Source organism: Anabrus simplex, chromosome 1 (assembly GCF_040414725.1).
Source record: "Anabrus simplex isolate iqAnaSimp1 chromosome 1, ASM4041472v1, whole genome shotgun sequence".
NCBI lineage: Eukaryota > Metazoa > Arthropoda > Insecta > Orthoptera > Tettigoniidae > Anabrus > Anabrus simplex.
In genome coordinates, this window is record NC_090265.1 from 442,103,898 (window position 1) to 442,117,525 (window position 13,628).

At 38.2% G+C, this 13,628-nt stretch overlaps 1 protein-coding gene across 4 annotated transcripts in view; it reads left to right on the forward strand.

The window, feature by feature from the left end:
* LOC136856926 (probable peptidoglycan muropeptide transporter SLC46) overlaps positions 1–13,628 on the forward strand; it is a 221,821-nt gene that overhangs the window by 105,194 nt on the left and 102,999 nt on the right. For all 4 annotated transcript variants that reach the window (XR_010858474.2, XR_010858475.2, XM_067135184.2 and 1 more), the window contains exon 5: positions 224–380. Coding sequence is in view for 2 of the 4 variants with exons in the window: in XM_067135184.2 (XP_066991285.2) it covers positions 224–380 (157 nt within the window). In the remaining 2 variants the exon portion in view is untranslated. The remainder of the gene's footprint in view (positions 1–223; positions 381–13,628) is intronic.

The window sequence follows — 13,628 nt, forward strand, 5'->3', positions numbered from 1 at the left end:
AGTATATATTTCCCATTCCACTCCATGCAGATCATTATACTATATTTGTTTCAGTATTTTAATGGTTCTCTCTTTCATGCTATATATTCAATCATTTTCTCTAGAAAGTGTTTTTTAGCCAGATCTCACTTCACAGTTAAACCTTTAAAATGTAGTACCAATATGATTGATTGTGTTGCTTTTTTATTTAATTTTATTTGTCTTTTTTTTTTTTCTATTTTAGGCAGTTCACCCTTCCTGCTGCCTTGGACATGACCTGTTTCAGTGGCACTATATTATAGATGTTCTTAAGACTAGTTTCAAGGCTAGGCCTAATCATGGACGTGTTCTGATCCTCCTCACCATTTTGGCATTAGCTTCCTTTATTTCTACATTTGATGGTAAATAATTTGCTTAGAAATTTTGTATTGGGTAAGAGACAGTGTTCAGTTTTATAAGTAATGACATTGACCTGTTGAGTTCCTTTTCTCCTTTGGCATTGTCCTTTGTTCCTGGTATGTTACCACCTATACTATCTTTATGTTTTTGTCTCTTTCCTATTCCTGCGGTTACCCAGCTTCCTTCTTATCCTGCACTTCCCACATCAAGCCTAAAGATCTGTAAAGATGGTTCCTCAGTGAGTGTTGAAGCTTGCCCTTCTGATGAATCTGAAAAGCAAAACTTAGCTCAGACGGCAACTCTTATTGCTGTCATAGGATGATGATGTGACAGAAATTTAGCACGATCAATCTTCTCAGCCATTATTTCTTGGCTTTCTACATCAGGGCTGCTATCTCTCCATCAGTTAGCTGCTCAGTTCTTCTCATGTAAGCTGAGTGAACCTTGAACCAGCCCTGAGATCCTGTAAAAAAAATCTGACCTGGCCAGGAATCAAATCTTGGGACTCTCAGTAAGAAGTAGAAAAATAAAGTAGTGCCAGGAATAATAATAATAATAATAATAATAATAATAATAATAATAATAATAATAATAATAATAATAATAATAATAATAATAATAATAATAATAATAATAATAATAATAATAATAATAATAATAATTTTTTTAACGAGGGATTGTGGAAAATCTTCAAAAGACACTTGTGAAGGGTCCGCACTCCACAAGTGTGTGGGATTCTCACCCACTAAAAACCACACACCCTTTTCCCACGATGTGTATCATCACCACGGAACCGCTCTCGCATTACTTCAGGGTGATATCGTGCTTTGTCTTTCAGACGTCTTCTTTCTTCATTTCTGCTTTACGAACGTTCGTATGCTTCCAAATCCTTCTTCTTCTGACGAAGGACATTCTCCACGTACACTGCCACGCGATCCCAGGATTCCTGGTTTCGCAGCATCACCGAAATAATATTAACTGCTGTCAATTCTCCTAGTTCAGTTTCCACACATCTTCTCTGAATCGTCCAATGGCCGCATACAAAAAAGGTGTGAAATACGTCGTCAATGTCATCACAGTATATGCATGCTGCGTCATTCACTCTGCCCACTTTATGCAGGAATTTCCGGAAATATCCATGCCCTGTTAGAAGCCGCGTTAGGTAGTAATTTACTTCACCATGGGCCCTTTCAACCCAGATATCCAAGCGTGGTATCAGTCACTTGGTCCATTTGCCTCGAGGGTCACTTTCCCATCTGAGTTGCCATTGCCTCATCCGTTGACTGAAGGCACGCTTCTTTGCACATTTCTTTCCCAGCTCTCCTTGGATTCGCCAGATTTCATGTCGCTCCAATGCAAGTAGGTCTATTGGGGCTATTGCTGCCACCGTGAGGATTGCAGGTTCGGAGACCGTGCGGTATGCACATGCAATACGTAAAGACGCTCTCCGTTGTACGGCCGCTATCCTTCTCCGATACCAAGCGAATCTCAAGGATTCAGCCCAGATTTCAGAGCCATATAGGAGCACTGACTGAACCGACATGAGAAGACGTCGTTTGCTGGATTTCGGACCTTTAATATTTCCCATTAGTCTGCTAAGTGCAGTCATGTATTTTACTGCCTTGTCTGTCGCTCTCTGAATATGATTCCAGAATGTGAGCTTGGAGTCAAGTGTCACTCCTAGATATTTTGTGCTCGCAGATGTTTCAATCACTAACTCTCCAACAGTCATTGGTACAAGAGTTTCGATCCTTTGCCTCGTCAGAAGAACTATCTCCGTTTTGTGTTCGGCTTATGTTAGACTGTGGTTCATCATCCATTCTTTTATGCTCCGCATCACCTAGTTCAGTTTGATTTGAGCCATTTCAACATTACGAACTACTATCAAGGCGGCCACATCATCAGCGTAGCCCACAAGCTTCGTGTCCTTTGGCATCTCCAAACGTAACAAGCCATCATACATTATGTTCCAAAGATCTGGACCGAGGATCGATCCCTGCGCTGCACCAGCCGTCAGGCGTTTTGTCTTTTCTCCATCTTCCGTATCATACAACAGAGTGCGATCTTTGAAGTAATCTCTCATTATGCGCATAAGATATTGTGGTAGCTTGAAAGTTTCCTCAAGAGCTACCAACATGTCGCTCCATCTTGCCGAATTGAAGGCATTCTTCACATCCAGGGTCACAAGAAGTGTCAATTTACGGGAATGATGGTTGCCCATTTGTGCCCTTTCTGCTGTATTCACCACCTCCCACACTGCATCTAGCGTCGAGTGTCCTCTCCGAAATCCATGTTGGCAAACAGATAGATCCCCTGCTAGTTGAACTGCTGAGAGGATTCTGGGCTGCAGAAGTTTCTCCAGGCCTTTTCCGGCTGTGTCCAGCATACACAAAGGTCTATAACCGCCAAGTTTTCCTTTGCTGATCAGAACCAAACGAGCCATTTTCCATCGGGGACTAAAAACACCCATTTGCAGGCAATGATTGTACATATTCAGCAACAGTTCTGGACATAGTTCTGCTATTATCTTTAACACTTCTGTAGGTATACCATCTGGTCCTGGAGTTTTCTTGTTTCTAAGAGAGCTAATAGCTCTATTCAGCTCTTCTACAGTGAAGAGGGGTATATCATCCAGTTCTTTTTCGTCATCACAGTCAATCCTCTCTGGATGGTCTGGGAATAGTGTATCCACAATTTGTTTAATTGTTTGCGGATCCGCACTCGGGGTTGAAAATGTCCCGAGTTTCTTCATTACAATCTTATAACCTTGTCCCCATGGATCATCTTCTACTTCCTTAGCCAGTGCCCACCATTTATCGGCTTTACTTTTTTTGATTGCATAATAATAATAATAATAATAATAATAATAATAATAATAATAATAATAATAATAATAATACATCCTTTACATAAGAAAGGAGACAGAACAGACGTAAATAACTACAGGGGAATCTCATTGGTATCTGTTGCCTACAAAATTTTACCTCAGTGCCTTCTCGATAGAGCCCAACAGCAACTAGAACAAAAAATTGGAGAATATCAAGCAGGTTTCAGACCAGGCCGTTCATGTCCAGAGCAAATTTTGAACCTAAAGTTAATCCTAAGGCATCAGAGAATTTGTAGCAAAAATGTAGTTTGTACTTTTGTTGATTTCAAAAAGGCCTATGATTCAGTTGATCGTCAATCACTGTTTCAGATATTAACCCATTCCAGTCTGGGCCTTAATATCCCTAACAAACGTTCTGGACTGAACATTTTTAAGGATCTTTAAAACATTATATCTTTGTACCTGTAGTAGATATTGGCATGATTCTTTTTTCTTTGTGCTTGTTTGAGAATCTAATTTTCAAAAGCGCTCTTTGTATCATGTCAACTATCACTTGAGATTTTAAAATTGTTTATATATTATACCATGTTTTGCGAATGGAAGAAAAGTCTGACGGATAACTAAGCAAGTACAGTTTTCTGAAATACAGTTATATTTACCCTATATCGCTAATATAAAATGTGCATTGCAATTACAAAACAACAATAATAAGTACGATATAAAAACAATTATTTTTCAATAATAATAATAATAATAGTAATAATTACAATAACGAAAATGGGAGCTCTTACGAAATTGTATTTTAATTGATAAATTTTGTTAAAACTTACTCAAATGTAAAATTATTGTTCCATTTACCACAAAATACTTCTGAGAAAGAGAAAATAAGTCTTATAAACAGACAACTTTACTAATATATAGACAATCTTACGTATTCACGCAAATATGAAATGTGCGGGAACATGCGCTAGGCTGTAAAACGATCACCAATCATAATGAAATGCAAGAAGTTGTTTCGAATTCATATATCAATAATATGTTCATTTGCGCATAAACTTATAATATATCATAAAATATCGAAAATATCACTTTCGTCAAGCACATGTTTGCCGCGAGAAACCATGTTTTAGAGCTCACTGAGTGACAACATCTACTGATGCATGCAGTTCAAGAATATCGTAAATTCTCTGACTTTGACACATAATACTGCCATCTGCTTAAATACTCTCGTAACTAATACATGAAGAAACACTATGTAACCACCAGAATGCGTGCATAGCTCGTTCTCGATTTTTAGCGAATTGTCAAACCTTACTACGGGCTATGCCCGCAGCGCGTCCTGAACGTAATTTCGGCCGCTGCGAGCTATGCTCGCAGTTAGACCGGAAAGAGTTAAAAGAACAGGGTCTAGACCGGAAAACACTCGCAATTGTAAAAGAGACATTGACAGATACAAAATCTAAGGTTAAATTCTTGGGGGAAATCTCAGACCCTTTTCCGATCAAAACAGGATTAAGACAGGGAGATGGGCTCTCTCCACTACTCTTCAACTGCGTCCTTGAAAAGGTAATACAGGAATGGCGCAAACAGAAGTCTGTCCTCAAGATTGACCAACCAACCACTCTTGGTAGGGGTAAATTAGCAGTAGACTGCCTGGCAATCTTAACTTGTGACGTTTCAACAGCCATAAACCAGATCGAACTCCTGAAAGAAACAGCGGAAAAAGTCGGCCTCCAAATATCGTTTGAAAAAACTGAATACATGACCTGCAACAAAGAAGCCCCTAAATTCATGGAGACAAAATATGGCAAAATAAAACAGGTCCAGCAATTCAAATATCTCGGTGAAATAATTCAGGAGAATGGAAACAAAAGCCAATGAAGTTAGATGCCAAAAAATGGAAACTGCGTATAGACTCACCCAAAATATCTGTAACAAAAAGTGTCTCTCCAAGCATGCAAAACTAAGACACTATAATACAGGTATAAAACCAGAATGCCTCTATGGATCAGAGACACTAATTTTGAACAGGAAAACTGATCTAGAAAATATTCAGAAAAAGGAACGCAAGATCATTAGAAAAATTTTAGGCTCAAAACTCGTAGATGAACAGTACCGCCTTAGAGGGAAACAGGAAATCAAACAATTTTCTAACATTCACAGCGACATCAGAAAACGCAGATTAAGATTCTTTGGACATATAAAAAGGATGAACCCAGATAGACTTACCAAGCAAATAGTTGAATTTTATGAAAACCGAAGTAAAGCCAAAACGGACACAATAAAATGGATTGGCGAAATTAAAACAGATCTCAAACTGGCAGGAATTACACCTGAAGACATCCAAAGCCGGGTTATCTTCAGAACCAAAGTTCATAAGTAGCAAGTTGACCAAGAGGAAAAACCAAAGAAGAAGACCGGAACAACATGGTCTCAAGAGAGAAAAGAAGCACACAGCAAACGAATGAAGGAAGTGTGGGCACAAAGAAAGGCAAATGCCTGTCTCTAAGTACTTTGCATAGTCCTAATGGGCTCATTCGCAAAATATAATATAATAATAATAATAATAATAATAATAATAATAATAATAATAATAATAATAATAATAATAATATTTTTTTTTTTTTTTTTTTGCAAGGAAGTGTGGAAAATCTTTCATAAGACGCTTGTGAGGGTCCGCACTCAACAAGTGTGTGGAGATTCTTACCCACTAAAAACCGCACTCCCTTTTCCCACAACGTTTATCTCCGCCCAGGAAACCGCTCTCACATTACTTCATGACGGATGTCGTGCTTAATGCATCTTGTGCTTCATCTTTCTTCTTCTGCTTTACTGGCTGTCGTAATCGTCCAGGTCCTTCTTCTTCTGATGCAGAATATTTTCTACGTAGACTGCCACCTGGTTCCAAGATTCTTGACTTCGTAGCATTACTGACACGATCCGTTCTGGCGTCAATTCTCCCTGCATAACTTCTAAGCATCTTCTTTGTGGCAGCCAACGAACACACACAAAGAATGTATGTAATACGTCATCGATATCACCGCAGTATATGCACACCGGACTAGTTGCTAGCCCTAGCCTATGAAGAAATTTTCGGAAGTATCCATGACCTGTCAAGAACTGTGTGAGATAATAGTTCACTTCACCATGATTTCGGCCAACCCATATGCCCAGAGAAGGTATCAGTCTTTTCGTCCATTTCCCTCTAGAATCATCTTTCCATCTTGTTTGCCATCGTTGCATTCTGCGACTAAGAGCCAAAGCCTTTGCCCTTTTCCTTCCTAGCTCTTCTTGTGTGAGCCAAATTTCTTGTCTTTTGAAGGCCAGCAAGTCAATAGGAGCTACTGCTGCTACTACTAGAATCGCAGGTTCTGATGATGATGATGATGATGATGATGATGATGATGATGATGATGATGATGATGATGATGATAATCTCCTCACACACCCTTTTCCCACGACGTATATCTCCGCCCCGGAACTGCTCTCGCATTACTTCAGTGCGGTGTCATGCTAATTCCTCAGGTTTCTACTTCCTTTATTCATCCTTTACTGCCGTTCATGAGCATTTAAATCCCTCTTTTTCTTACGCAGGATGCCTTGAACATATACTGTTACCTGATCTCAAGATTCTTGGTTTTGTAGCGTCACCTGCACAATAGTTTCTGGTGTTAATTCTCCTTGCTCAGCTTCTAAATATCTTCTTTGTGTTGACCAATGATAATATACAAAAAATGTGTGAAGTACATCGTCAACATCATTGCAATAAATACATGCCGGATCACTCGCTCTGTCTACTCTGTGTAGAAATTTCTGGAAGTATCCATGACCCATCAAGAGCTGTGTAAGATTAAAGTTAACCTCACCATGAGCTCGTGCAACCCAGTCAGCTAAACATGGTATCAGCCACTTGGTCTGTTTTCCTCGAGGATCTTCCTCCCATCTTTGCTGCCATCATTCCATTTGTTGCCTATAAGCTAGCTTTTTTAGCATGCTTCTTTCCGAGCTCCCCTTGATTTTGCCAGACTTCCTGTCTCTCTAAGGCAACTAAATCAATCGGTGCTACCGCTGCTACCTTAAGAACTGCAGGTTCAGATACTGTACGATATGCACTTAAAAACCTCAAAGCTGATCTCCGCTGTATTGCAGCTATCCTTCATCGGTAGTTTTCCAGCTTCAGAGATTCAGCTCAAACTTCAGCACCATACAGAAGTGTCGAGTGAACTATCGACATCAGAAGTCATTGTTTGCTAGACTTCGGACTGTAAACGTTGCTTATTAATCTACTCAGCGCAATTGTTGTTTTCACCGCCTTATCTGTCACCCGTTTGATATGATCCCAAAATGTAAGTTTGGTATCAAGTGTCACACCGAGGTACTATGCTTCTAGATGTTTCAATTACTGTTTGTCCAATATACATTGGAATAACGGTCGTGATCCTTTTTCTTGTCAAGAGAACTATCTCTGTTTTATGATCTGCCAGTTGTAATCTGTGATTCGTCATCCAATCCTTCATCCGTTGCATCACTTGATTTAGCTTAAACTGAGCCAGCTCCAAATTTCAAGCTACTATCAAAACAGCTATATCATCAGCGTAGCCCACTAGCGTTGTGTCTTCCGGCATCTCTAACCTCAACAATCTATCGTATACAATGTTCCACAGATTTGGGCCAAGGATGGACCCTTGTGCTGCACAAGCTGTGGGCCTTTTCACTCTCTGCCCATCTTCTGTATGATATACTAGAGTACGATCTTTCAAATAATTTCTCATTATGCGCATGAGATACTCTAGTAGTTTGGAAGTTTCTTGAAGGGCTTCCAACAAGTCATTCCACATTATCCAGTTGAAAGCATTCTTGACATCCAGAGTCACAAGAAGTGTCACTTTTCAAGAATGATCATTACCCATTGTGCACTTTTCGCTGTATTCAACACTTCCCACACTGCATCGAATGTCCTCTTCGAAAACCATGTTGACGATCAGAGAGGTCCCCAGCTAGTTGAACTGCTGAAAGTATTCTTGGCTGCAGAAGTTTCTCTAATCCTTTCAAATCAAATTCACTTTATTTGCAAATGAGGTGTCTACCTCGGTGGCAAATGGTACACTAAAATACATTATTGTCAAGCACTGAGTATTAAATTAACAAGAGAAGAAAATTTTCCTATAATACAATATTATACAATTTACACTAACAATTTTTTCTATTAAACACACAGCTCATCCTTAATAAATTTATATTGTTTACAAAATTCTACTTATAATATCTCCTGTACTACTTACAAATATAGTCAACTGATATACAGTATGTGGAATTACTTCAAATGATACTATACAACTGGTATAAGATTAAAATTTACATTGCATTTATTTATTTATTTATTTATTTATTTATTTATTTATTTATTTATTTATTTATTTATTTATTTATTTATTTATTTATTTATTTTTTATTTTTTTAAATTTTTTTTTTTACCCATTCTGGAACCTAAGTAGCATAACGACCTGCTGCATCTTAACCAGAGCCCCTTTTGCCACCACTTTTCAGAGTTCCTGAAGGGCCTCCACAGCTACCGTAGCGGTCCCAGGGCCCTCGAAGTCCCTACTGTACTTCACCCTTACAGGCAGTCCCCTACTTTGGCTGTCCAAACTCCTTAGACCAGGAGATGGAATTAATTTATTCACACACATTTTTAAAATTTTATTTACAATAACCTGCACTGGTCAGATGCCCTCTAACACTTCATTTATTTTCTCTATTGCTGTTTATTCTCTTCTTGAATATCTGTACAGATTTTGGAAAAGGATCAAACACTACCCGTGGTAAACTATTCCACTCCTTCACACCCTTCCCAATGAATGAAAATTTACCCCAATCGCTTCTGCTAAAATTCCTTCTAATTTTATATTTGTGGTCAGTCCTGCCGATATAATTATTTTCCAACTGAAGCCTCTCACAGATATCTCCCCATGCTTCTTCTCCTGTATAGGCTCTATATAATCCTATAAGTCTAGTTTTCTCCCTTCTCTTACTTAAAGTTTCCCACCCAAGTTCCTTTAACATTTCTGATACACTACTCTTTCTCCTGAAATCCCCTGTTACAAATCTTGCTGCTTTCCTCTGCACACTATCTATTTCTTTTATTAGGTATTCTTGGTGAGGATCCCAAACACTGTTTGCATATTCCAATATTGGACAAACCATACTCAAGTAACTTTTTTCTTTTAACTCTTTGTTGCATCCTTTAAGTAGCTTCATTATGACATGTAACGATCTGTATGCTTTCCCAACAATGTCATCAACATGACCCTTCCAGTGCAAATTACATTCAAATCTCACACTTAAGTATTTGCATTTGCCATCTTTTGGGATAACTACCTCATCCAAAGTATATTCAAATTCAGTTTTAAAGCTCCTATTTGTAAAAGTTGTAACAGTTGATTTGCCTCCATTAACCTTCATATTATTTTCTTCAACCCATTGTTGGATACTTTCAAGGTCCCTTTGTAATTCTGAACAATCCTCAATGTTGTTTATTTCCCTATAAACAATTATGTCATGTGCATACAATCTTATTTTTGATGTTATATTGTTCCCTAAATCATTTGCATATATTAAGAAAAGACCGATTATACTACCCTGTGCAATTCTCTTCCAAACTTTCTCTTCCTGTGATATATTATTTCCTACTTTGACTTTCTGAACCCTTGAATTTAGAAATGTTTTTATCCAACGTGTAACCCTTACGTCCAATCCTATTCCTTCCAATTTCTTTAATGATATTCCATGTTCCACTTTATCAAAGGCTTTGGAAAGATATATGGCTATGCAATCTAACTGACCTCCTGAATCTAATTGATCTGATATGTGATGCTGAAATCCCACCAGTTGTGCCTCACAAATCCATACTGGCTCCTCATGAACCAATTTTTATCATCACAAATCCCTCTGATGTACTTTGATATTAAACTCTCCAGTATTTTACAAACTATACTGGTCAGGCTGATTGGTCTGTAGTTCTCTGGTTTCCTTTTATCACCCTTTCCTTTATAAATTGGTATTATTATAGATTCCTTCCATTCCTTTGGTATTACATTATTATTTATGACATAGTCAAAGAGAAATTTTAAATAAGGCACTATGTACCATCCCATTGTCTTTAATACCTCCCCAGTAATTTGATCACTTCCTGCTGCTTTTCCTTGCTGAAGCAGTTGAATTTCTCTGAGAATATCTTCATTTGTGAATGAGAAGCTTCTTGTTTCCTTCTGTCTCTCTCCCTCTCTATCTTCTGTTTCGGTTTCCAACTCCTGACAATCATATACTTTTTTTGGGGGTATTCAGCCCGAAGGCTGGTTGGATCCTCAACAGGTTCACCGTTAGCTGTCATAGATGGCCTAGGTGTCACTGAAGAGGCGTACTAGGGAAATGAGGAGTGATGTAGTTTCCCGTTACTTTCCTCACCGAGCCAGAAGTTGCTATTGCACATCAGTCTGCCAAGCCCACTGAAATGCCCGCACCAACCGACCCTATGAGCGACATTTTCACACCATTCATAGCAGGGACTGGCTGCATAAGGAATGGCATTACTAGCGTCACTCATACCTCAGCCACTTTCATATTGTCAAAGCCACAGAAGAGACTGAGACAGGTCAATGAAAGTAACAATTTTATTCTAGCCCATACCAGAAGACATAGCGCACTGTAAACACTACATCTTGCCAGCAATGAATCTCTGAATTCCCTACTAAATAGGTTTGCTTTCTCAGTATCTGTTAAATAGTGTTCACCCCCTTCTCTCACCATCGTAGGAATTTGGATTTCTTTTCCTTTTTGATTCCTGATATATGAATACAGCTTTTTCCATTTCCCTTTGTGGTCATTACCCTCTTGAAGTATGCCATTCATATAATTCTCTCTTGCTTCCTTTTTCACTCAATTCAGTTCCCTCATTAGCTGTTTTCTAGTTTCTCTACTCTCCCTACCCTCTTTGATTTTCTTGTTTACTATTCTACATTTTCTTTTTAATTTTCTTATTTCCCTTGTATAATAAACAGGGTCTGAGGTCATTTTGCCCTTCTTCACAGGTACGAATCTCTTCTCTCCTTCCCAAATGATTCCTTTAAATTTAGCCCAAAGTGTATCCACATTACTCCCTTCACTTATCCAACAACTGAATTGTGATTTAAGGTAAGTCCCAAATTCATCAACTTTAGTTTTTCTGTACAATTTCTTGTCTTATGTAACCCTCTTATTAAGCCTTTTTGGTACGAGTCCTACATCCATTATTACAGCCTTATGGTCTCTTATTCCTTCAATTACCTCAGTTTTATGAACAATTTCCCATGGTTTAACCAAGAATACATCTAGTAAGTTATTGAGACGAGTTGGTTCTACTAGTTTTCCTGGTCAGTAGTATAACTCAAGGGAGTTGCCTGTTTTAAAATACATATCTTAAGATTAATAAAATCTAGAACAATATTTGCAGCAGCAGTTTTGAGAGATACTGTTATACAAAACATGGCCTCCATCTAAACAATTCAGGTAAATGAAAGATAGCAACTTGGAGATTTGGTATTGTATAATGATGTATGGTATGTTGATGAGCTTGTGTGATGAGATAGGCATGAATTGCATGTTTTTAGCAATGAATTTAAAGTCTTCTTAAGATTAGCTCAGGGTCAAGTTGTTGGGTTTGATGTTCCATTAACTAAGGTGCAAATGTTCCCCTCTTCATATTCGCATTCCGTTTGATTATGTCAGATAATTTGCTGTCTTAGCCTGACATTGTGTGCTAGTCGGGAGCACGCCATGCACTGCTTCATACACGCCAGGGACTTTCCCACCTAATGACCTACAAATGGGGTCGAAACTGGTACTGTTATATTTGAATATTTTAAGTACCTTATAATGAATAAATGTATTGATTAGGTGGAAAGTTCCTATCTTTATATTTGCAATAACATCTTCTCTGGTCAGCAATTTCTTTGGTCCACCAATATGCTGAATGCTTCCTGTTTTGTAATGTATTACGAGTCATGGACAAATCACATGCTCTCCAAATAAGCTGCATGGTGAGTTCAACACATTTCTCAGCCACTTCTTTCCCTTTATAACAACAACTTTGTTCTCTTATATTACCCATTTCATTTCTTAAGACAGCAAGAAATTTCTCTCTGTCCATAGTTTCTATATTCCACTGTGTTGGTTTATATGTATTCATCTGTGGAGTTTTAGGAAAGACACAAAAAATAATGTACTGGTGATCACTTCCTGTGTATTCTTCAATTACCTGCCAGTCATTGATTTTCAACGATGTCCTCAGATACAAAAGTCACATCCGGTATAGTTTCTCTACAGCCTGGTCGTCGAAACGTTGGCACATTTCCAATATTAGTGACCATCAAACCCAGCCTAGTGGCCATCTCCATAGTTCGGTACCCTCTAGAGTCGTACTGTGACATACCCCATTCTTGTACTTGGGCATTGAAATCACCAGCAACGATCAAACTGTTGTCAAACCCTTGTAATAAATCCTGTAGGCCATCCAGGTTAGCCTGAAAATCAAATACTGACTCATTTGGAGTAAAATAACAGCTCACAAAAGTATATCTACCAGTGCAGACCCAAACAAAACCGTCTCTGCATCCTTGGTTTGATACTGGGCATTTCCCAAATCTGGTATTGAAATTGCAGCTGTCCCAAAATTATCCATGAACCATCCTGGGTGGTCCCTGTCCTGATAATGTTCACTAAGAAGAAATATGTCTATTCCTATCTCATAGATCATCTGTGTCAAAAGATCATTGGCAATTCCTGTGGATATTTGCCTGAATAACCTGCATCATTTGCTTTTTCGAGAGCTTCACGAAACACTGTGCAGGCTCCTGAGCCAAGAACATGACTTTGATCAGCTTTGTCAACATTAAAGTCTGTACAAGTTATGCATCTCGGATTTGCTTTGCAACCTACCGTCCTATGCCCAGTTTCCCCGCAGTTGAAACAAAGTTTGCTTCTATCTGTACCTTTGCAGTTTTGTGCATGATGCCCATATGAAAGACATCGAAAGCATTTAGGTACCACGATCCTTTTTCGAATTCTACAATCCAACCCTCCTATTTTAATTTTATCAATTTCCAAAAGTTTCTGAGTCTCCTTAGCTTCTATCTCAACAGTAGCAAGTTTTTACCCTCTGCTGCTTGGATAATAATAATAATAATAATAATAATAATAATAATAATAATAATAATAATAATAATAATAATAATAATAATATAATTATTATTGGTTAATATGCTACTGAATCTATGCCAAAGATCTTTCGACCCTGCAACTATGAGCTCAGAAAGTGAGTGTTGTGTTAGGTGATTTACTGGCAAGTTACATCAGTTACTTGGATGCTGACTGTGTAACATTGGTTATG